Source organism: Abramis brama, assembly GCF_963993115.1.
Source record: "Abramis brama genome assembly, chromosome: 11".
Classification (NCBI taxonomy): Eukaryota; Metazoa; Chordata; class Actinopteri; order Cypriniformes; family Leuciscidae; genus Abramis; species Abramis brama.
The window spans coordinates 33377143-33403324 of record NC_139973.1 but is presented as its reverse complement, the minus strand read 5'-3'; the positions used below and the strand labels follow the sequence as shown (position 1 = coordinate 33403324).

At 37.8% G+C, this 26182-nt stretch overlaps 1 protein-coding gene across 1 annotated transcript in view; it reads right to left on the bottom strand.

The window, feature by feature from the left end:
- The window catches only part of myo10l1 (myosin X, like 1), a 65668-nt gene that overhangs the window by 34640 nt on the left and 4846 nt on the right, over positions 1-26182 (bottom strand). Inside the window, exon 2 of the mRNA XM_084127953.1 lies at positions 11036-11134. Within this exon, the coding sequence (XP_083984079.1) occupies positions 11036-11134 (99 nt within the window). The remainder of the gene's footprint in view (positions 1-11035; positions 11135-26182) is intronic.

Genomic DNA, 26182 nt, shown 5'->3' with positions numbered 1-26182 from the left:
TTTATGAGCTGTTTCTATTCAAACCCATTAAATCAGCCACAATCTGTTTAAGTGCACAGACAAAACACATGCACGTGTACATACCGTATTGTTCGGAATATAAGACGACCCTGATTATAAGACGATCCCCCCCTTTTTCAGGATGTACCTTTTGGAAAAAAGGCTTTTGAGGAACAAATCTTGTCTTTTATAAAGAAGATTTATAAAAAAAATTATTTTTAATTTGAAAATATTTGAATAATTTGACTTTTATTTGAAAATAAATTTCATTTAGCATATTTTTCAAAAATATTGGTAAATATTGATAAAATGTACCAACAATCACAAAAATAAACACTTTATGGCACACCATAAAAATAACCTAGTTCACATTCCCAGTAGATTTCACAATGACTGATTTCTCACCATTTTTATGTACAGTGACAGATGTTGGCATGTCAAAAAACACAGGCATTTGATCTGCATTACCTATCTGATCCAGGGAATATTAATGTTTTTTTCCAAAGCGCTGAAATGACAGCAGTTTCTCCCTAAAGTGGGAGGGCAGGCGCTGAGAAAGACTTGTTCTGCGGCGTAATGCTAATCCATTGCACCACATCATTCTTATGGTGCGTGTCCACTGGCGTGAAGCGAGCGTAGTCAGAGTGAGCCTTTTCAGTTCATTCCTACTGAAGTTCAACTTCATGCTCGCGCGTGAGCCTGAGGCAAAACTTCCATAGGAATTAACTGAAAACGCTCACTCTGATCCGCGCCAGTGGATACACACCGTTACACACCGTATTTCTTGGCTGCATTGTATGATGACTCATCTGTGTTTATCAGTCCTGGGGGGCACACTTGTTTCACACGTATCTGGCGCTCCATATTGTTGCGGGTGTATTATTGACGTGAAAGTCCAGACCCTAAATATAAGACGCCCCCATTTTTTCTTATATTCGGAACAATACGGTATATACCATCATTAGAGGGCAAGACAGAGAGAATTGTGTTTGCCTTGGTTACATGCTGTTAAATTGGGGTCGACAGACTGAAGGAAGGAAGGAAAGGTCAACGTTTATGAGCTGAGACAAGTTGCTGCTAATCAATACAACTGACGGTAATGACATTGACCTCCCAGGATCCTGATCAGAATCAAACATTAGAAATATATAGAAACAAAGCTGATTTAGAAATAAATCATCATTTCAGTATATTTGAGTGTGTGTTATTAGAGACATAATATGTTTGTTACTGTAAAAAAGGCCACTATTAGGATTATATTCATACATTATAGTCCAGCGAATGGCGGAATAGCACTTGGGAGCACTTCGACTCGGCGCAATAATATCATCACTCCTGAAAAATCCTCTCCCCCTCTCCCTCTCACTTCTGTCATTAGAACCAACGTGACTTTTTACTGCGTCGAGTCGAAGTGCTCCCAAGTGCTATTCTGCCATACATTATAGTTATCCTTTTTACCCACTTAGAAAAGCGTCACGTTTTATTTTGTGTCACCATACTTGGTTGTGTAACTACTCGTGTAACTGTATTTAAATAGGGAAAATGTGGAGGTGTTTGGTCGCTTCTAACTTCATCTCTGTTTGGTCCCTAATGAATGAACTAGGCTAAGCTAAGTGCTATCAAAGTGTCACCGCGCGCCAGAGCGATTGAGTGCACGCACTGAGACGAGAGAGGTATGTATCAACTCGTCTTAGTTAAGGGAATAACATAGTTTAATATGAAAAAACGGTGGAGTGTTCCTTTAAGAACGTTTTAATTGCCCTGAGTGTAATATACGACAAATACGAACTAGCTTCTAAAGATGTCCGTGTATTCATTATATTTTCCTCACATATATCACTCTTATGTTTAGAAGACCTAATCTACATGCCATTTATTCATCATATGGTTTATTTAATATATATTTTAATATATATATATATATATATATATATATATATATATATATATATATATATATATATGTACAAAAGTCTACTACTGATTTCTTGTATTATACTTTTATGGTGTTTTTGACCTTTTTGGAGATTGACAGTAACAGCCTAACTGTGTGACTACTACTGTAAGTATCTGATGTGGATCGGTCACGTCTGACTCAATCTGCTTGAATGGACTGTATCAGTGTCAATAACGATATAGGGAAATTCTCCATTGTAAATTGCATTTAAAAAACATGAGAGAGCTTCCGTAACAAATATGGTGGAACGATCATATAGTGGCATCACATAAAACAGATACCAAAAGGAAAAGGCATAGAGAGAGAGAGAGAGAGAGAGAGAGAGAGAGAGAGTGAGTGTGTGTGTGTGTAGATGCTGAAAAGAGGAGATGAGGAGGTCTTCATGCTCCATTTTCTCCACCCACCCAATCACACACACACACACACACACACACACACACACACACACACAAGCACACAGCCGCTCCATCTCTCTCCCCTCAGCACATGGATATTCCTGCAAATCTGTTTGATGTTTGAAGCTGCTTTGCATGATTCAGACGAAAGCTGAAAAAAAGAGCACGAGCTAGAGAGAGATAGAGAGAGAGAGAGAGAGAGAGAGAGAGACTATAAGCACCAGTGACCTACATTCACACCTATAGACAAACAGAAGAGCAGCAGAATGGAACAACGTGGGGGTCTTGAGATGCACTTTTTAAATATGAATTAAAAACATGGCGCACATGGCACAAGACACTGAAAAACAGCGAGATGTGACATTACGGTTAAAAACATCTGCCTGCATGTGCACAGAGACCAACAACTATACATCTCAGAATGAAAACAAGAAGGTGTCTTGTGTGAATGACCTCTGAATCTACCTCAGACAAGATTGATGATCAATTAGATTGTTGTGGACTGTAGGACAGTATGTTCAGTGATATGAAAATAAAACAAACAATATATGGATTTCTAAAGCCATTTTTGTAATGTCTATTCAATGCTTTCATCCTGTCACAATAATGTAATGTGATTGAATTATTTTAATTTGGGTTAGGGTTAGGGTTAGCTTTTGTGCCAAATATTTACAGTACTGTTCAAAAGTTCACCCAGGCTGGATTTATTTGATAAAAAATGTAGTAAATATAGAGCAACATTGCAGTGCTGAGTGAAGCATATGACAGGAATAGTCCAAGGAAACCGTCTTTAATAATCACTCCAACAAAGGAGACCACAACCACATTAAATCATAGAAGACTCATGACAATGGACTGAACTAAAACAGGGTATAAATACCAGAACTAATGAGGGAACTAATGAGCTAATTGATTAACAACAGGTGAACTAAATGTGGATGACACAGACTAGAAAACTAAGTCACACAAAGCATACTCCTGACAATTGTGAAATATTATTACAATTTTAAAATGACTGTTTTCTATTTTAATATATTAATATAAAATGTAATTTATTCATGTGATGGCAAAGCTAAATTTCAGCCACCATTACTCCAAGTCTTCAGTGGCCATGTTTACATGTCATGTCAGAACGCCGGCTCATTATTGGCCAGCTCCTTCGTCAGCATCACACGCATGTGTCGTGGTGATCACGTGAACAGCGTCGGCCAATAATGAGCCGACGTTCTGGCGTAAAACCCAGAAGCGCTGCACTGTGTTTACTACGTGATTCGTGTAAGAGACTCACATGGATTGGTTTAGAAAAGGAATAAACCACCCCTTTCAATTCGATCGAAATTTCATTTGGATCGAGCTCAATCGGATCGATTAAGGTGTTTACATGAAGGCTCTTCAGTCAGGGCCGTGCACAGGGGGGTGGCCCGGTGGCTAGAGCCACTGCCCCTCTGCCCTCATCGACTGAGGTGCCCCTCTTCCCCACCCCCACCGCTCCGCTCAAAGCATTCCGCTGATTCCGCTAATCCGCTCCAGGTTTTCCCGCTCGCTCCGCAGCATCACTCACTCACTCACAGTGACAGTTCAATTAAAGCTGTCGCATTAACAGGTAGGCTATGCAAGACAGTAGTTGAATCTGCGAAATTAGTCATTTGTTTTTTTTGTATTTATGTCGGTAATGTTTTGCTCTTGGTCTTCTGGCTCTTTCTACTAGTGCTAACAACTTTTACAACCAGGGCTGGACTGGCCATCGGGCATACCGCGCACTTTCCCGGTGGGCCGACGTGCTTTTTGGGCCGATACATCTCATACTCATATATTATTTTTTATTATTATTATTTTTTTCTTTTTAACGGCCCATAAAATTTGTACATCAGCGGCCCATTCGTTTTGTTTTGCTTAATTGGCGGTGCTGGGTTTGTGCCGGTGTAATGCATTGGTCAGAAAAAGTCGGTGTTCAGGTTTTTTTTTTCTTTCTTTTTTCTGACAGACCAGTCCATGAAACACGTAGATCAGCGGCCCATTGGTTCTTTTCTTGATTGACACTGGGCTGGGCCAATCACAACTTTAAACGAGTGAGCGAGTGTGCAGCAGTGTCAGTGTGTATCTGTCAAAATAGTCAGCGAGATGGAGAAGAAACACAAGGAATGTGCAGAAAAACAGCGTGAAAAAATAGAAACAGGCCCTTAAAGCAGGCATGTAAAATGTGTCAAAATATACACTAGGCTGCCGTTCAAAAGTTTGGGGTCAGTAAGATTTTTTAATGTTTTTAAAAGAAGTATCTTCTGCTCACCAAGGCTGCATTTATTTGATAAAAAAAACAGTAATATTGTGAAATATTATGACAATTTAAAAAGACTGTTTTCCATTTTAATATATTTTAAATTGTAATTTATTCCTGTGATCAAAGCTGAATGTTCAGCATCATTACTCCAGTCTTCAGTGTCACATGATCCTTCAGAAATCATTCTAATTTGATGATTTGATGCTCAAGAAACATTTATGATTATTATCAGTGTTGAAAACAGTTGTGTACACTTTTTTTCCAAAATTCTTTGATGAACAGAAAGTTCAAAAGAACAGCATTTATTTAAGAATACAGAATATTTTCTAACATTATAAATGTCTTTACTGTAACTTTTGATCAGTTTAACTCATCCTTGATGAATAAAAGTATTGATTTATTTTATTTCTTTCCCCTAAAAATAAAATAAAAATTCTTACTGACCCCAAACGTTTGAACGGTAGTGTTTAATGTTACAAAAGCTTTAGATTTCAGATAAATGCTGTTCTTTTGAACTTTCTATTCATCAAAGAATCCTGAAATAAAAATGTAAATAACTGTTTTCAACATTGATAATAATCATAAATGTTTCTTGATCATCATATTGATCACATCATATTGATTTCTGAAGAATCATGTGACTGGAGTAATGATGCTGAAAATTCAGCTTTGATCACAGGAATAAATTACACTTTACTGTATATTCACATAGAAAACAGCTGTTTTAAATTGGAATAATATTTCAGAATATTGCTGTTTTTGTTTGCATTTTTAATCAAATAAATGCAGCCTTGGTGAGCAGAAAAGACTTCTTTTAAAAACATTAAAAATCTTACTGACCCCAAACTTTTGAATGGTAGTGTGTGTTTTCTGACCTTCAACAGCTCCTGTGGCAGATGATGATAGTGAGGATCTCTTTCAAGTATAGAAATTAGTACAAAACTAATTATGAATGTTTACTTTATTGTTTTAGTGCATTTGTTTTACAAAATATGGCTATTACGGTCATTGGATTAATATTATAACTATTATTATGTAGTAGGTGTAATGTAAATAGACACTGTAACTAAAAGAGGTTTGAATATTTCTTTGTTTAATTTGCACACTGAATATGGGTTGGAGCTTTTAATTTTGAACTCTCAAAGTGCACCAGATTGATGAATTTAACATTAAAATGCACAAAATTTTCTTACGGGGGGTGCCCCCCGAACCCCCCTAGAGGGACCGAGGTCCACTCACCACAGCTTTACCAAAAATCCTGTGAGAAACACTGGTATTGCTATGCCAATGCAGATTATAACTTGTTTTAGGATTCACCACTGTATTAATAAATGCCAATTTTTTACTTATTTCATCTGTTAACTCTCACTCGTTCATATACTCACTCATTACATGGCATTAGTGGTTTTAAGGAATAGGAGATGGTATGCATATATTTAAGGGCGTGCAAAGATGGGTGGTGTTTATGATCATATAGTGGGCCAGTCTGGGCCAAAATGCCAGGGCCGATTTATTTATTTTTTTGCCCCAGTCCAGCCCTGTGTACAACATATCCACGTTCTTAAAATTAGCTGCTTGTCTAATCAAATTATTGTACTCTCGATCAGATCCAATACAAAAAACTAAATTTTCTGTTGTTGGCACACTTTGTAATTTGATAAATTGAATCCATTCTTGCTGAATAAATGTATTCATTTCTTTCTAAATAAAATCTTACTGACCCCAAACTTTTGAACTTTGAAATTCTAATAATTATTCAGCATATAATGCAATTAATTTCATTAAACTTTTTAATTGACTGATGTCTCCAATAAAGCATGATTTAATCTTTTTACATTTTCATCCCATCAACCGAGCTTAGAGAGAACCTCTGCTGATATGTTGTGCCTCAACGTGAAATGAATTAGAAATAGCTCTCACATACATGATGACACACAGAGAGGAGATCTCAGGAGGGGGTGGGTGAGAAGCCTTTGAGCACTGTAGCTCAGAGTTGATTGTGAACTCTTAGTTAACTTCTCAAATTTAGGTCACAGTCTGTATGTGTGCCTCAGAGTTCTTAAATCCTATAACAAAACTGTGAATTCTTTAGGTGAACTTGCGCGCACACACACTGACGCACTGAAGAAGAAGACTCACCTCAGCGTGAATGGTAGGAAAGAGATACTCACTGACCAATGTTCCGGAGGGTACGCACACACATACCAAAGAAAAAAAGAAAGAAAAAAAAACACACAACACACACACACACACACATACACACACAAAATCACACACAGAATCACACACAGTTTTTTCCAACTGATACAGAGAAATATAGGAAAACACACTAGATTTACAGATATACTGATAAAATATATACAAACTCTTTCACTTAATTTCACATTCAACCTGAATGGACAAAGCCAACATTATGATCACCAACATTATAAGTGACCTTTTTCACATCCTCAAATTCAACCTGAAAGGACAAGGCCAACAATGTAATCTACTATGACGGAATCAAACACAATGACAAAGGCCTGTTGACAAAGTCAGAAGACCCTGTTAGCATAAGTCATGAAAAGGTTATGATAACACAATTCCCTTAAAAAGCCCATGCATTGCTTTTTTAGGCAACATTTTTAACGTAACATTAAAAAGGGACAGAACCTAACTGCAATAAAAATGCAATGTTTGGAAAACATTTTGTGCTTTCTGTAAAAACACACTAAGCATATACAATACACACAATCATGCATGTATTCATAGCATGCTTTCTGTCCCATGTAACTCGGTCAGAAGCACTGGAGTGGGGTTACAACCATACTTAACTAAATTATTAACCAAATCAGAAACATCCAGCCCTGTACTATAACATGCATTTAAATCTACATAAAAAATTCAGCATTCTCCAACTGGGTTGCCATTTCAAAATGAATCCCCCACAAATGGAATGCAATTTCTCAACCCTTTTGGACTGAATCCTTCAGATTAGCTCTGGACTAAAACAATGGGTGAAAGACCTCCAGGGAGAAACTGTTGGGGATTCCTGGAGAAGCTGCTTGAGACCCAGCAGAGTGCTAGATCTATGTATTGATTTATGGAGGAGGGTTTGGAGTGGACTACTGCAGAGAAAGCTACTGAATATTGTCAGCACAAGCACTCTGGTGTTCAGAGCATGAATCATCAAGGTTACCAGTACAGGAAATATTGGGAAATGTAGCCTTTTGGAATCCACCTTGGGTTCAGCGGTAGTGATTCAGTCCTTTTTAAATGTTCATTTCAGTTAATTTGGTGGGAAAAAAAGATACACTGATACACATCCTCTCTCCACATTCCGGCATGATGCCTCCAGCAGAAAGAACTGGATGAAATATTCTGAATGATATCAATCTAAAGTCTGACTTGTGATGAAGCCTGGAATTAAACCACACCATGTTGGTTAGCCTGGCCAGTTCAACTGGAACTGGCCCCCCGACTGAGCCTGGTTTCTCCCTAGGGTTATTTCTCCATTTCTGTCACCAATAGAGTTTGGTTCCCTTTCCACTGTCCCCTTAGAGCTAAATCTTCTGCATCACCAGCATCACCAATGTAATTGCAAAAATAATTGTTTTTTCCAACACTCCCTCCATCTATAATTGGTTGGTCAAACAGAAGTCCTGCCCCCTGTTTGCATGTGCATCTCCATCAGAAATACCTTAACATTTAACAACAGAGTCATATTTAAGAATTATTCTAGATGACAGATGTAGGACTGCAGTACATTCTACCACTGGTCATTTCGAATCAATTGTCTGTCATTCTTTTATGTTTTGTTACCTTTTAGTGTAAATATGGAAATTACTTTGGCTGTACCGCTCAGAAACTTGAAAAAATAATCCTAAAGACCAACATAAAAAAAATCACGATGAGATTGTGGATCGTGATCCTACTTGAAAGAAATATGATATGATATGACATTCCCCCCTAGCATCACACACACACACACACACATACACACACACACACACACACACATGAATGAACATACATGTGCCACACACATGCAAAAAAAATTATATATAGTTTGTAGACAAAAACACAAATGCAAACAGGCTTCCTGTATGGATCTGTACATACAGATAACCCTTCCCTGCTGTGCAGTTTCTCCCTCCGAGCTGAATCCAGGCCAGCACAGCTGTTATTATTAGCATCACAGTTCTACCAACAACTCACAGCCATCACAAACTACTTACCTTAGGGGAGTCTAACTGCTAATACAATTGTTTGATTCCAATTAAATCTTCAAGCAGAGGCAGTTCTGCCCACTCAACTGTAACAGACATCGGTAAGTTAAAGGGATGGTGCACAGACTTCATTACATTCATAAAACTACTAAGAAACTAAAGCCAAGTTCAGACTGCACGATTTTCAAAGTAGTCGGGTCACTGTTCTTTTCACACTGCGCGACTATCTGGGGTAACATTCAGTTGCTGGTGTGTTCACACTGCACGATGCATCGGCGACAGGAGGTTTCACACTGCATGACTTTCAGGAGGAAGAATCGCCGACAACTTCTGTCTGGTCCGCAAACTACGTTTCACAACCAAACACACACGAGAAGTGATAAGGAAATAGCGCAAAATCCCGCGTGCGTAGACCGCAGTTCTCGCGCGAGACTGAAATTGTTATTAAAAATTATAGCCTGCAAGAAGCTTGCGATCCAAATTGTCTGTGCACTGATTTGCAGCGAAAAGGAGAAAAAGAAAAACATATTATGCATGAAGAAATGGCTGGGAAGACAAGGGGAGCAAGGACTGTGTGTTCTGCAAAGAGAGTTGGGGGTAAATAAATAATTTTGCAATGTGCTGCTGTTGCTGCTGGTCAAGCAAATGTTTGTGCTTTGTTTCTGTTTGATATAATTGTAAATATATCTATTAAAATACTGATATTCTGGTCTATAACTCCTCCCCGAACTCCCCGCTGCTCTGTATCTTGCTCTCTCATTGGCTGTCAGTCATCGCCGATGTAGTTTTCAGTCAGAACACTTTCACACAGCAGGATTTTGAATCGCCGACAGGTCCAGATATTTAGCATGCCAAATATCTCACGGGCGTCGGCGATTCTCTCAGATCGCGTCTTTGCTCTTTCACACTGCGTGATTGTCACTCGCGTGAACAAGCACCGATTTGCCTGTGATTTCGGGCATTTGTCGGCGATTTCTCAAAACCTGTCGGCGAGCCAAAATCGGGGCTAAAATCGTGCAGTCTGAACTCGGCATAAAACTGATGAGGTGAGTTTTACATGAAAACATCAAGTTTTTATGTCAACGTTTTGAGAACATTATTAAAGACCAGTGGCCAGTTGCATAAACTGTTAATCATCCAATTTTATTCTTTAAAATTAATAACTTTTTAAAGTCAGTAACATAAAAACATAGATTGGTCTAATTTGACACTGAACAGTAAGACTGATTACCCCTAACTAACTTCTAGTTGATCATACTAGTTCTTAAGACACAGTCTTAACATAATGGCTATGTTTATGCAACTGGCCCCTCAGATAACTTTGAATGAACGTTCTATTAACGTTACTAGAAGAATGCTCATAACTTTGAGAAAACCTTGCCAGAACATTAGCCAAAGTTGTGAGAATGTTCCCTCTTAGCTAGGTTCATGCCTTTTAGCAGATTAGAGCGGGTCGATAATATAGATAATGCAAGCAATCAGGTGAGATTTGCTATAGTATATATCGCCCTATATGAATATAAAGTATGTATGCAGATAAATCTGGACATACTTATATTTTCAACTTTATAAACTATAATTGGTCGAACGATTGAATATATATCTAATTAAAAAACATGACACAGCATGTTCTTATAGCTGAAAGTTAAAACACAAGCAACACTGTTTCCCTGCAATGGCTTACTGGTATTTTTCAGTGATATTGTATGATATTGCATGTCCAGTTATACCATAAAGCAGTATAAAGCAGTGTTCTCTCTCTTCTACTGTCTCTCTCTTTCATGATTTCTGTGATTATTACTCTGTCTGCATCATATTGCACCAGGACAGGCCAGAATCTCATGTAGAATGGTGGAGTACATTAGAGTTATATGATACAGTCTCTTTCACATGAACGTTTATGGGAGGGTGAATGTATTGATTTAGCCTCAGATGTGAAGTTGGCAGACACACACACACACACACACACACACACACACACACACACACACACACACACACACACACACACACACACACACACACACACACACACACACACACACACACACAGCTCCTCAGCTCTGTTATGATGACATTCAGAGCACAATACCAAACCAGAGTAATCTCTGACTCACACAACACCCATTCAGCCATAAAGGGCAACATCTGTCTGTTTGCATGAGTGTGTGTTTTAGGCCAGCTTGCTGAGTCTTACCTCCCCGTAGTCGGTGGTGAGCACCACGGTTCCATCTCCACAGGAGTTCACTGTAGACGGAACCAGCTGATCTTTATGATTCACCCACACTCGAGAACCCTGCAAAACACACACAAAAGCAGTCAGACGCAAATCAGCACAATCCCAGATTATATGTCCCAGTTGCTTGTAAGAGTTACAGAACAATAAAACACAAAATCTTCATGTAGCCATTCACTATTGAAAGTCGCAACTTTCAGGGTGAACTATGGGTGGCTTTTCAGACACAAACACTCACAGATGCCCACACACAAAGCTCAGAAAGAAAAAAAACAGCCTGAGTCAGATTTCTTTTTTTTCTTTTTTTTACCTTTTATTATTCCAGAGCATTGAAGTGTAGGCCAAACTGATACCCTCAGAGCACATTAGAAAGTAGCATATATAAGGGAGAAGAATAAAAAGAAACAGCCACAGTGTTCCCCAAAGAAACAACTGGGTCATTCTACAAAATTGGAGCCATATTTTTCAAAATATCAACAAATATCTACAGTATTGTAAAAAATCTACTGTATTTGTGTTTTTCTTTTTTTTCATGAAGATATCTTTTTGGCCTGTTCACTTGGCTGTATTAGCAAATATGCACATCTTGATAAAAACTAATTTAAAAATTGTCTGTATATAAAAGACAAAAATAAAATAAAAATTAGCTTGTATAGAAAATATAACATTCAAAAGACTCATACAGTATCAACCCTGATCTGATACCAAAAGATTTTCCCCATTTTAAAACTATGAATTACTTTAAAAATCAAAAAGAAAAAAAAACAATAAAAAGTCTAAATTGAAATACCATCACATACAAGGTTATGATCTTAAAATGCCATCAAATGATTTCAAACAACAATTGATCATTGAAAATAAGATACCGGTACAATATTTCAGAATTAATTTCTCTTTCTAAACATCTTGGCAGTTTCATGATCTTAAATGAGCTGTTACACTCTCATATCTTCAATCCTGTTACCTTTCTGACAGGATTTATATTATATTCTCACAGTTTTTCCCCCAATAAATAAAACAAAGATTATTGGAGTATGTTTTACAAGAAAATATAATTTCTTTCTACTTAAAAAAAAAAGTTTAATTCAATGTGTTGCCTTTTCATGGTAATTATTTGTGAAATTTCCTATCAATTTCTGAGTAAATCCTACACCATTTTTCTTCAGTGTATGTTATATTCTGTCTGACATTAAAAGATTTTAATTTAACTTGAAATGGCAACAATGCAATTAATTTACACTTACATTTAAAACTAAAAAAAATTATTTAACACCTTACAAAAATGTACATTTACAAATGAAACATGAAAGATTCAGACTAGGTTTGTGCTTTATTGAATATTCCCATATTATAGTTTGTAAATGCAATAACACACAGCACAATGAGCACTGATGTCATTTCAGATGTGTCCTCCTGCTCTTCTCCACAGTGGTAGAGTGCTGTCCCATGTGTGGGCCGGACTGAATTATGGCCAGCTCTATGAAGTTAACTACTAATAATTGGGAAATGGATCAATAAGCCCTCAGCTTCAGAGAGGAAACTCCAAGCTCACCAGCTCCAGCAGGAAGTCACATTACTTCCAAAGCATTAAATGACCCAGAAGAAACATCCACCTTTTATTTTCATTTAAAAAAAGATTAATTTAAAACATGTTGACCTTTTGTGACAACATGTGCCAATAGTCGCAGTCTATGAGGTAGGTTGTTACAATGCCATTAAATAAACTAACATGCTATTAAATAAAATGTAACAATAAAACAACTGAGACAAAACAAATCTGCAAAAATGTAAATGGTAACAAAGCAAAAGAGAAAGTGAAATTAATAAATTAAATAAGTGTACAGTGACAACTTGCCAAAGTTTGCGAAAAATACCCTTGCCTTAAAAATGCTGTTTAACCAGTAATTTTTTGCGATAGTGTGTGTTCACTTTTTTTGCACATCAGCTATTCCAAATATATGATGATATTGAAGTTTCATCTTGGAAGACAGAATTCAAAAGTATTATTCTACTGAAATAGGTGTTTGAAATCAACACAAAATAACACTGCTAGTGAACACAAGCATGCATGCAGTTTAAATTTGGACTCATTTGACATACATACTCACTCCTGCCCAACAAACAAACAGAGAATAATGTGTGAATTCACCCCAAACCACAAACTAGACAATGAGATTGAGTTTCCCAGACATGGACATTAGCCACACTGATTCTGAAGAGGATGACCTCCTCTACGCCACATGTATTTCTACAAATACGTAGACAGACAGGCAGACCGAAAGACAGACAGATAAACAGAAGCTGCTCTTTGTCAACAGATGGTTGACTGTGACGGGTCGTCCCACCTCCAGTCAGAGGAACTACAGTGGTGAAGACAAAAAGCAGGCTGCTCTGCCCCTGGGTAAAGGAACCAAGCCAGGCAGAAAAAACACATACAACAGACAGCTGGGCAAAACACTTTTACACATTTCATTTCCATTAGAAGACATTAAAGGGGACACATCATGGAAAACAAGATTTCCCTGCTCTTTTGAGGGAAAAAACACAGTACAGGATATTTATTGACAAAGTTGCAAAAATGCACAACAATAAATCAATTGTGATTGCAATTTAAAATGCACACTTTTTTGTGATTATATATCAATATGACTATGAAAGAAAACAATGTACTTATTCAAAGAAGTTTTTTATTCACCGTTGCACTGCAAATAAGCAGAGACAGTATCCAAAAAGTGTGAGAGACAGCTCCTGAATGAGGTTTTGCCGGCAGTTTGAGGATCCACTGGAGTTACGAGGTTTAGTCACAAGCTCTTAGTATAAAATTCAATTCAAGCTCTGGTATAAAGTATAGGCAAATAAAATTAAAACAATAATAAAAAAAAAAGATTAATAACTGATATTTTCTCTAATCAAACCATTTACGGAACGATAATATTACAGAAAGAACACATGAACAGAAGCGTTAAAACATTGATTCTGCTTGGAGTGAACCAATTCATTTTAGTTTTTAAGCCCTGCTAATAATTATGTCTTCATTTCTTAATTTTCCAACATTAAACCAGCTTTAATTTTGGTGGGAAATGACAGGAAGCCCTTAAAGCTTCTCTTTTGTTTATAAGCATGCATCATTACAAGTTTGGGAAGATGTTTGGTGCACGTTGCATCCCAAATGGATGTGATAAGCGACTCAAACTCAAAGCAGATGCAGATAGAGCATTTACTGGAAACTGAGCCAGTGCGTAAATGAACACAGTGCCATGCTTCACTCAGCCATTTTGCAAACTCGGTTGGTTTTGTTTAAATTAATTGTGCGGCCCTACACACGCATACAATTATGCATGGGAAGAAGTTCAGAAACTGAAAATGACTTCTAACGATGTTTCACTTGTCTTTCTCTCAAGTGTTCTTCATGTTCTTATCTCTTGGCTTTAAGTTTGCACAGGCGCAGATAGCATCTCTAACAGGGATCAAGAGCCGCTAATTAGCACAGATGCAGGTCTGCTCCCCGATCTGAACGAACAAATCATTAATGAGAGCTCAGCCTCAGACCCTATGGAGAGCAGGAGCGGGTAATCATGCATAAACAGAACACAGATGAAAGAATTCAACGTCTTCATCAACAGATCTCGCTGCTGTTGCACTCGCACAGCTGTCAGAAAACAGTTATAACTGCTGGAAAATATAAAAGCAACACTCAACCACTCACATATACCCCTCTATGTGAGAATAAGGAGAGCATGCTCTTATGGGGAAGGTATGCAAGTGTCTATGCACTGAAAAAAACAGGAAAACACTTATTGTCCAATTTACTCAAACATATTATTTGCTATCTACATAACAAAATTGTGTTTTTCTTCTAAACTAACACAAATTTCTATGTTTTCGAATAATGTTATTCTCTAAAATGAGCAAATTATTTTGAGCAAATGTGAACCAATCAAGTAAGTATATATATATATATATATATATATATATATATATATATATATACTTTTTTTTTATTTTTTTTTTTTTATGGCCACCACCATAAAGTGTCCACCAGTGTCATCTTCCACCACATTGTAAAACAGAGACTCATAGAACCCATCAAGTAACTGTTATGGAAAATCTACACAACCTTGACAACCATGGCTTTCAAAACCTCCCTGCACAGATACTTGCCTTTATTAACCTTTATCTAATGACCAACGTAATTCATCACCAGAAAGCCTCTTAACCTCTCATCAACCTTCAATGGGAGGATTTACCAATTCTACCAGACAATAGCGTTCACATTGAGAAACAGAGGGCGTGAGGAACAGAGCCTGAATGATTCTGTGAGGATTAATACAGCATTAGGGAAGTGGCACACTTGGCAACATGTTAGAAATGCAGAGTAGAAGCATATTGTGATACAGCTGGACAAGAGAGGGAAATGGCAAAAGAAAGAGGGAGAGTATTGACTGTAAAAGGGAAAATAAACTCATTAGCCCAAGGAAAATGCTGCATCCCATCACCCACCTCTATAGCCCTAAACATGCTGACATTTCAGTGTTCACCAGTGGAGTCTCAGTTACTGCAACATGACCATTTTGAGATATTTCAGCTCCATTTCAGACATCACTCAGTTATAATGGCAAAACTCTGCCCATCTTTCTGCCCTGCAGGGAGAATTTTAGCTGCTTAGGTGATCTGAAAAGCAGCTTCTGTCCTTTTTGTAGGCACAATGCCCTGAAGACACAGATGACTATAATTCAGCCTGTGAGTTCCTCTCAGGATTTCATTTCAGCAGCTCTGCACACTTAAATGAAGCCTGAAAGAACGCAAAAGCTGAAAAAAGTGTAATAACCACATTTACCCAGTTCTACTTGATTTCCAAAATACTTAATGTCTGCAAGAATATCATTATGAACTTTTACACAGTTCAGGGAATTTTAAACTGTTAAACTGTTTAATTTTTTTTCATTTAATTTAATTCAATAATGACAACTGCTTCTAATGAGTTTTAAGTAGTATATTATTATAATCAACAATAATACAGTATCAATTAGAGATTAATTCAATGTAATGCAATGTAGAAAGATTTGTTGGTTTGTGAAAGTGTTAAATTGTTCCCTTTCAGTGGGTAACAGTTTTTTCATGCTACAAATCGCAACTCTTCTGTCATTTTCCCACCAACCTGTTTTCCTCCCTCTTTTGATTGACAGGACATAACTGACTCTGTGGTTGTTAATAAACAACTGCTCAATGTCTTATACCGATGACTGTAGCTAATACATTCGGTACCTTCCACTTCCTTCCTTTCTACTTTCCTCCCCTCATATCTCCTTTATCTCACTCTCGTCTCCTAACCTCATGGATGTTCACACGTAGAAGTGTGAAAATGCCATTACACTGCACTTCCTGTGCAGCTATCAAATATACATGACAGAAGGAGAGAGAGAGTCAGAGAGAAAAAGAGTGAGAGAAATTAATGATAGATGAAGCTGTTAGGCTGAAAGTTGTACCTGAGAGATTCCTACCATACTGAAGAAAACAGAGAGATGATGAGGAGGCTTTGCTACACATTACTACGCCTCTCCTCTCCTCCTTTAATTTATGACACCCACTTAAGACACACTGGTTTTATTCTCAGCCTGAACAAGGTCATTGATGTTAACAGGAGGAAACTAGAACACAAGAGACTAGATGAGATACAAGTCCAAAATGGATCTTGAGATTTTCTGAAGGAAACATGCGGTGCTAAGGTTAAGTTATTATAATGTCCTGAGGGATTTTAAGCATGTTTATATTTGGTTGCTAGGTGGTTGCCTACTGGCCCAAGTCTCTATGCATATGAAAAAAGTGAAAATCATGGTTTCCAGTTTGAACCTGTTTTGTTAAGTTTGCCTAAACGTAAATAACACTCCCCATAGAAAAAATTAATTTAAGACACAATTTTGGGTAACACTTTATTTTACAGTGTCCTTCTTACATATGTTACATGTCCTTACCGTAGTAATAACAGTAAATTATGCATAATTACATGCAATTAACCCTGAACCAAAACCCAATCCTACCCTAACCCTATAGTAAGTACATGTTGTTAATTATTATTACTCAGTACTTCAATATATAATTACACTGTAACAATGACACTTTAAAATAAAGTGCAACCCAATTTTGTTTACATAATTTCGCTTGACACCAGAGTGTTGATGTACAGAACACATACTAACTGGTTTACTGACTGCAGAAATTATTGTGGGTTTTATTAATTTTTCTGGTGTTTCTTTTTTATAAGTAACAGAAAATATGATATGTATAAAAAGACATCACAATAAAGTTGCGCTCATATTAGGCCTATAGCTAATTTAGCTTTTTAGTTTGTGGTGAAATTAAGTTGCAAAAAGCCAAAATAAAATTATACTGACCTAAATTAAGTAACATTTTTAGCTTATGTCTAAAGAAAACATATTGAATAAGTATATGGTCTTCAAAATAAATCATCTTTTTACTTTGTATAAATGTTTTTGATTAAATTTTAAATAAAAATTTATATAAATATAATTTGAGAAACACAAATAAACTTGGCTGTAAAAACAGTTTGGTCCAAAAAAGTTGGTCCAAACTATAATTTCTTTCAGTGTGGAAAATATTATTATTTTCAATAAAAAAAAACAAAAAAAAAACTTAAGACATCAATATATTTATACAATATGTGAAACATATAGTGCTGGATTATCTACTTTGGTTTGTGATGGGCCGGCACAGGCTGTTTTTAGTCTCTAACTCCACACTCTTTTCTCTTAATTCTCTCAAATCCTTTCTCACACTGTCCTTCACACAGTCTCTCTCTCTCTTACCCCTATGCCCCATTTTGATTTAAAAGCAAGAACACTGAAGACTAAGAAATGAGACACCCTTCTGAGACCCCCTGCCTGCCAAACCAGTATTTTTTAAAGACCTGCTGACAGATTTATACATCTGGAAAAGGAGCGAGACAGAGATCTAAACGGTCAAGCGGTTCACCATGGCAGTAGAGGAGTTAATTGTCCATCAGTGGCAGATATATGTTCTCTGCTGGACAGAGTGGGAATGTGTGTTCATGGACCACAGGTACTAGGGGTGTGACGAGACACTTATCTCACAAGACGAGACGAGACACGAGATTGGGTTCACGAGAACGAGACGAGACGAGATTTTTGCACAATAGTACAGAAATCCTCAATGAGAAAATTCATGTTAAAAATTCATTTTTAACTAATAATCTTGTAATGAATGTCATTTCAGTTCTACTTTATGAGTATGAATTATCAAATGCACTGAAAGACAACAATATACAAGCACTGTAAAAGGTTTTGCCACAAACACTGGCTTTTCTCCTGTGTGATTGCACATGAGTCTCTTCGGACCTTACTGTACATGAATTGTGAGCTTCCAGAACTTCTGATTGAGGCTGTGTGTGACCTCGTAATTGAACTCCTTTCCACAAATTGAACATAGAAATAAAAACAGTATAAATACCAAAAATAACAGTTTTTTCATAAAAGTAATCCATACGCTCCAGGGGGGTTATTAAAGGCCTTCTGAAGCAAAGTGATGTGTTTTTAAGAGTAAAATACATAATTATGACTTTATAAACTAGAATCACTGGCTTTCATTTGTTTCAGCCCGAAGACTGAACTCTGACCAGACACACAACTTATTGACGAACGTAGAAGCGCAGAGGATAGAGCAAAACAAAACTTAGCCTAGAAGTCTAAAACAAGAATGTTTAAAAAGTAATGTCGGAGGAGCTTGAGTTTGTTGCCCAGCCCTATTTGTTTGAATCGCGAGAGGCATCTACTCTCACCTAAGCTTACGCTACGCCTATACGTCATACGGCGGAAATTGACTCTCTCGTGAATGCGCGATTCAGTACGGCCGTTACCGGAAGCTAGTGATTACAGTTTATAAAGTTATAATTATATATTTTTCTATCAAAAACACATCGCGTTGCTTTAGAAGGCCTTTATTAAGCCCCTGGAGCCGTATGGATTACTTTTATGATGAATCGATGCACTTTTTTGGGTTTCAAAATCTCTGTTACTATTCATTCCCATTATAAAGCTTGGAACAGCCAGGATATTTTTTATTATATCTCCGATTGTGTTCGACTGAAAGAAGAAAGTCATACACTTAGGATGACTTGAGGGTGAGTAAATTATGGGATAATTTTAATTTTTGGGTGAACTTACCCTTTAATTTCTTATCAATTGTCATCATGTATACTTATTATGCATTGAACCTAAATTGATTAGAAACATCCAAAAATTACAGTGTTACATTAATGAGATTATAATGTGAATCACAATTGAGAATAAATGTAATTATAAAAAAAAGTAACACATCTAGATGCATTACAGTCATGAGAATCTAAGGAATAATGTGCTTATAATTCATGAAAAAATGTGACGTGGACAAATTGTGAGATTCATCCTTAAAAGCATAGCAGTGTCTCATAATAAGTGTTCTAAAAAAGTGTTGGGTTAACATGGTACACCCGTGAAGTCATCCATTTTGGCTCTAATCTCAGCAGGGTGAAATCACAGGGGAAACAATGCTAAATCAGGAAAGCCAAAGCTGCAATTGTAATGGCAAAGGGAGTTAATTACATCGCAGGCCTAGCTGTTTGCGTTCTGATAATTATAGGCCTATACAGCCAGCATGAAAGAAAACACACAAGCTGGGAATCTACCAAAAGGCTACACGCAGGCTTGTGCAAATTTTTACAGAACAAATAATTTCCCATAAAAAATGGACTGCATTTATATAGCGCTTTCACAGACCTATGGCCACCAAAGCGCTTTACATTGCCTCACATTCACCCATTCACTCACTCATTCATACACCGACGGCGGTGTCAGCCATGAATAAAATTTTCCTAGGAAGATTCAGACAGACGACCCTGGCCTCTATAAGCATTATAAAGGTACTATAATCACTATAATAACCCACTGTGTTACTATAATCCCACCAAGCTGCCACCTCTCCATCTGAGGGTTTAGCACAAGCACACGGCTGCCATAGCAACAGAGGGGCAGGGTCCTGGCAGCAGGTGTTGGGTGTGAACTAGGGCAACAGTGGAGTGGACAGAGCAGTAGGTTAAATATTAAAATTGAAATATTGCATTGGGAATTTGGACTGATTTAAGGCACAGATGGATAATGACTAACACGGGACTGGTTATTGAATGCCTGTGCAGAGGATCAAGAAAAAAAATATTCTAGTTCAGGTTGCAGGGAAAAGTCACATGCAGCATGGGTATATTTTTAGCCTGCATGTTTGTGTCTGTACTGTCGACGTAAACCACCTAACCTCATTTCTGACGGGTACTTCTCCCTCTCCCATACACACTTATTCTTCTGCATGTGCTAAGGCCTTCCTCTCACCTTACTCAGCTCATCTTCCTGAACATACAGAAAGTTCTGTTCATATACTGTACAGTACTGTTTAAAGGTTTGGGGTTGTTTTATAAACAGTTTTTTGTGTTTCTGAAACAAGTTTCTTATGTTCACAAAGGCTGCACGCACAGCCTTTTTACTTTTTCTAGTAAAAAAGAAAAAGAAAACAGCATTACTGTGAAATATTACAATTTAAAATAACTTTATTCCATTTTAATATATTTTAAAATGTAATTTATTTCTTGTGATGGCAAAGCTGATTTTAGATTTTTCATCACTCCAGTCTTCAGTGTCACATGATCATTCAGAAATCATTGCAATATGCTGATATGGTGCCCAAGTAACATTTCATATTATTATCAATATTGGGAAAGTTGTGCTACTTTTTTTGTGCTAAGTTTTTGTGGAATACATGATAAATTGGTACATACATAAAATGCTTGGAATAGAAAGTTCAGAAGAATATCACTTATCTGAAACAGAAATATTTAGTTATTTTATAAGTGTTATAAATATCATAAATGTTTTTATTGCCAATGTCTTTGAAAAAACAAAACCCAAACGTCTGAACAGTAGTGTATATCTATACACAATCACATCACACAGTATTACAAAACTAACTTTAAATAGTTACAATATTAGCCACATGATATTATTATGTGGAAAAACCTCTTATAACAGCAACTCTGTCAGTATAATTAGCACCTGCCAACTAGCCTCAACCTCAAACGGCATGGTCACATCAGGTCAGACTGTCTCTTTCTGTTTCAGTTCTTGAGCAGACTGACCTGTATTGTGGACCAGCAGCTGGTTGCAACAAACCACTTTATAGATGCATACCTTTTAGATGTTTTCTCAATTTAAAATGATTGCTTAGACAGCACCAAAAATTTTAAATTCTGTCATCATTTACTCCATAGATATTTAAACTATCATCATCTTCTTCCGCTTATCCAGGGCCGGGTCGCGAGGGGCAGCAGTCTAAGCAGAGACGCCTAGACTTCCCTCTCCCTAGACACTTCCTCCAGCTCTTCCAGGGGAATACCTAGGCGTTCCCAGGCCAGCCGGGAGACATAAACCCCCAGCGTGTCCTAGTTCTTCCCCTGGGTCTCCTCCCGGTGGGACACGCCCGGAACACCTCAATGGAAGGCATCCAGGAGGCATCCGGAACAGATGCCCAAGCCACCTCAGCTGGCTCCTTTCGATGTGGAGGAGCAGCGGCTCTACTCTGAGCTCCTCACCCTATCTCTAAGGGAGCGCCCAGCCACCCTGCGGAGAAAGCTCATTTCGGCCGCCTATATCCTGGATCTTGTCCTTGATCCACAGCTCATGACCATAGATGAGACTAGGAATGTAGATGGACCGGTAAATCGAGAGCTTCGCCTGGCAGCTCAGCTCCTTCTTCACCACGACAAACCGGTAAGCTGCACCAATACATCTGTCGATCTCCCGTTCCATCCTTCCCTCACTCGTGAACAAGACCCCAAGATACTTGAACTCCTCCACTTGAGGCAGGAACTCTCCACAAACCTGAAGCGAGCAAGCCACCCTTTTCCGACTGAGAACCATGGCCTCGGACTTGGAGGTGCTGATTCTCATCACAGCCGCTTCACACTCAGTTGCAAACCGTCCCAGTGCACACCGAAGGTCCTGGTCTGATGAGGCCAACACGACAACATCATCCTCAAAAAGCAGAGACGAAATCGTGTGGTCCCCAAACCGCCAAACATGCATGCAACAAATCTGACTTACTGCCCGCAATGCGAACCAAGCTCCTGCTCCGGCCGTACAGGGACCGGACAGCCCTTAACAGAGGGCCCCCGACCCCATACTCCCAGAGCACCCTCCACAGGACGCCGCGAGGGACACAGTCGAATGCCTTCTCCAAATCCACAAAGCACAAGTGAATTGGTTGGGCAAACTCCCATGAACCCTCCAGCACCCTGGAGAGGGTATAGAGCTGGTCCAGTGTTCCACGACCAGGACGAAAACCACACTGTTCCTCCTGAATCCGGGGTTCGACTATCAGGCAAATTCTCCTCTCCAGTACCCTGGAATAGACTTTCCGGGAGAGGCTGAGAAGTGTGATCCCCCTGTAGTTGGAACACACCCTCCGGTCCCCTTTCTTGAAAAGACCATCCTGGTCTGCCAGTCCAGAGGTACTGTCCCCAACCGCCACGCGATGCTGCAGAGGCGTGTCATCCAAGACAGCCCCACAACATCCAGATACTTGAGGTACTCAGGGCGGATCTTATCCACCCCCGGTGCCTTGCCACCGAGGAGCTTCTTAACTACCTCGGTGACTTCAGCTTGGGTGATGGACGAGTCCCCCTCTGAGCCCTCTGCCTCTGCTTCCTCAATGGAAGACGTGTCGGTCGGATCAACCGTCCTTCAACCGTCCGACGATATTTCCCCAGTTGAGGTCAACTGTCAGCTGCCCACCTCCACTGTACACAGTGTTGATAGGGGACTGCTTCCCCCTCCTGAGGAACCAGACGGTTTGCCAGAATCTCTTCGAGGCCAACGAATAGTCATTCTCCATGGCCTCACCGAACTCCTCCCAGGCCAAATTTTTTGCCTCCACAACCACCCGGGCTGCAGTCCGAGTACCGGCAGGCCAAGCGGATATTTAAACCTAGATTCCAAATTCAGCTGCTCCACACATCGACGCGTCCACCATTTTGGAATGGTCAACATTTATTTAGATATTCATTAGATATTTAATTAGATATTCACAGATTTGTATAATGGTTGCAGACTCACAATCAACTTGCTCTCCAATGTTCTGGGTTCACGGCCTATATAAACAGCAGCTAATGAGGCATCTATGTATATAAATATCTATGATTTACCACGCGTCACCCTCATGTCGTTCCAAGCCTGTATGACTTTCTACCTTCGGAGGAACATACGTTTTTTTTGAAGAATGTTGATAACAGTTTCGGTTCCCAATAACTTCCACTGTATGGACTTAAAATTCAATGGAAGTCAATAAGAACCAAAATTATTTGGTTCCCAGCATTTTATCTTCTTTTGTGTTACGCATACGGGTTTGGAATGACATTGTGGTGAGTAAATGATGACAGAATTGTAATTTTTGGATGTACTATCTATTCTATCAAATCTAAACTGCTTGATTTTTTATTTAGTCAGTAAGTCAATTATTTACAAAAAGTAACTATATTATAACCCAGTTCTTTATATAAAGTTGGATATATAAGTGTGTCCAATGTCATCCACATTCACACAGTACACTCAAAGCGATACTATAGCAAATTTAAACTGCTTGATTGCTTGTATCATGATTCATCATGATTGTCTGTAAAGCTGATTTGAAACAATGTGTATTTTTACTTATCTTGCAGTCAGACATTTCTAATCTAAGAAAATAAGTGTGTCCCTTATTTTCCACAGCTAAAGGGCCTCTGGTTCTAAAATGTGCCCGGGTTAAAACCCTGTAATGATCAGAGGCTGAGTTTAAATGGTGGGATTGAGACACCCTGGTTTCTCTCTGCATGGGGTTTAGATCATATTCTGACAACCTCAAAGACAATAACTTGAGTAAAAGAAAAGTCTATCACTCCAGACGAGTGAGACTTTATAGGAGACCATTCTAATTATACACAAGGGACCAGAACAATGACTAGACCATATAATGATGCCATGAATGTACAGAGATAGAGAGAGGAAAAGGAGGAATGGAGACACAGGAAAGGGGCACACGTGCATCAGCTGTGGTAGAAAGAGATTTGCACTTTTCCCTGGAGCGGTCTGTCAGATCTGCTCTTCACAGGCAGGCGGAGGCGGCTGATCTGGGTCAGGAGAGAGAACTTTGCTCAGTGCTTCTCTCTGCTGGTCTCTCTAACTGAGAACACAAGTGTGCACACATGCAGTAGACCTCATGTCATGTCTCTGTGTCCATCCTGATTTTGAGGCCCTTCATAGTCACTGCATATCCTGTAATACGGTTATGTGGGTGAACTGGAACTAAATATGGCTACAATATATTAAGGGAGGGATAATGTAGTCAGACAATCACTATCGCAAAATAAATCCTGACAGGGTGTATCAGGAGACATTATCCTGCTTATTATGGCTACCTACACTGACAAAATATATATTTTGTTTTGGACCAAATTATTATTATTTTTATTTATTACATTTTTGGATTGGTTCAAACCTTAAATTGTGATTTTATATTAATACAAATATATATATTTTCCCAAAGACAAAGCTTTGCATTTAATCAAAGTAAAAGTAAAAAGATTATTTATTAAAAAGACTATACCATACTTCATATATTTTCTTAGACACAAGCCAACATGTTACTTAATGTATGTCAATGTAATTTTTTTACAACTTAATTTTACCAAACAAAAGCTAAATTAGCTATAATATGAAAATAGAATTTTCACTCAAGATAAAACTAAAAAGATTTAGTTAGTAATTGTTTAATTTTAATTAGTTTACTTAGTATAAATAAACACAGGAATATTCATGAAACAAAGTCTTTTTATAATGTGCATTCTGTTATGTACAAAAAAAATTTTTTGCTTTTAGCCAATCTGAACAAATCAGGATTAAACCAGGAATCATGATTTTCAGTTGGACCAATATGAAGATGCATTTTAAATAAATTATGCAGTTGTTTTACTTTTTACGATTTGAGTTGAAATTATTTGTGATATACGAGAGACTTGAAACAAGCACAGCAATGTAGAAAAAAGTCAATTGCACAATTTATCAAATGTTGCATGAACATATCTGACCACCAAATGTCTTTTGTAAAAACAAACAAGAAATATTTTCCTTGGATGTCTGAGAACAATTAATAATTTTAAAATCCCAGGTAAGATACAGTGTCCTCCACTAATATTTGCACTCTTTGTAAATATGAACAAAGGCTGCTGTGAAAATAAATCTTCATTGTTTACCCTTTTGATCTTTCATTCATAAAAAAATCACAAAATTCTAACCTTTCATTGAAGCAAAACAATTGAAAGTGGGAGGAAACTCACATTGTGAGTAAAAAGAATATCTCTGAAGTATTTTCCCATTCATATTTAAAAAAAAAAATCTCAGCACATCGGGGTGACTATAGGAGCATGAAATTGTCCAGCCATGACTTCCTGTTCCACAGGAGTTTAAATATGAGGAAACACAAAAGGCCAAATTCCCTTAATCATTCATGACAATGAGTAAAACCAAGGGGGTGAACTGAAGAGAAGCACCACCAACATGGATCTGGGAATCTGAAGGATCTGGAGTGATTCTGTATTCAGGAATGGTCTTTGATCTGTTGTCAGATGTTCTCCAAACTCATCAGGCATTAAAGAAGAAGAATCAGAGATGTTATATTGGGAAAAGGACGTTGCAATAATTGGGTGCCAATAATTGTGGCCAACGTGAACAAGAAAAAAACATTTATTTCAATATTTTACTTCAATGAAAGGTTAGAATTTTGTGATTTTTTTTAATGAAAGATCAAAAGTATAAACAATGCAAATTTATTTTCACAGCCGCCTTTGCTCATATTTACCAAGTTTGCCAATATTAGTGGAGGGAGGGCACTGTAAATAAAACACTTCTTGTTTTATTCAGTTTAATTCCAAATGTAATGGTTCTGGTGAGATTCTGAAGTATGCATTAAATGGACATTTTTTACTATAATATATATTTTTACTAGAAAATAATAGGCAGCTCC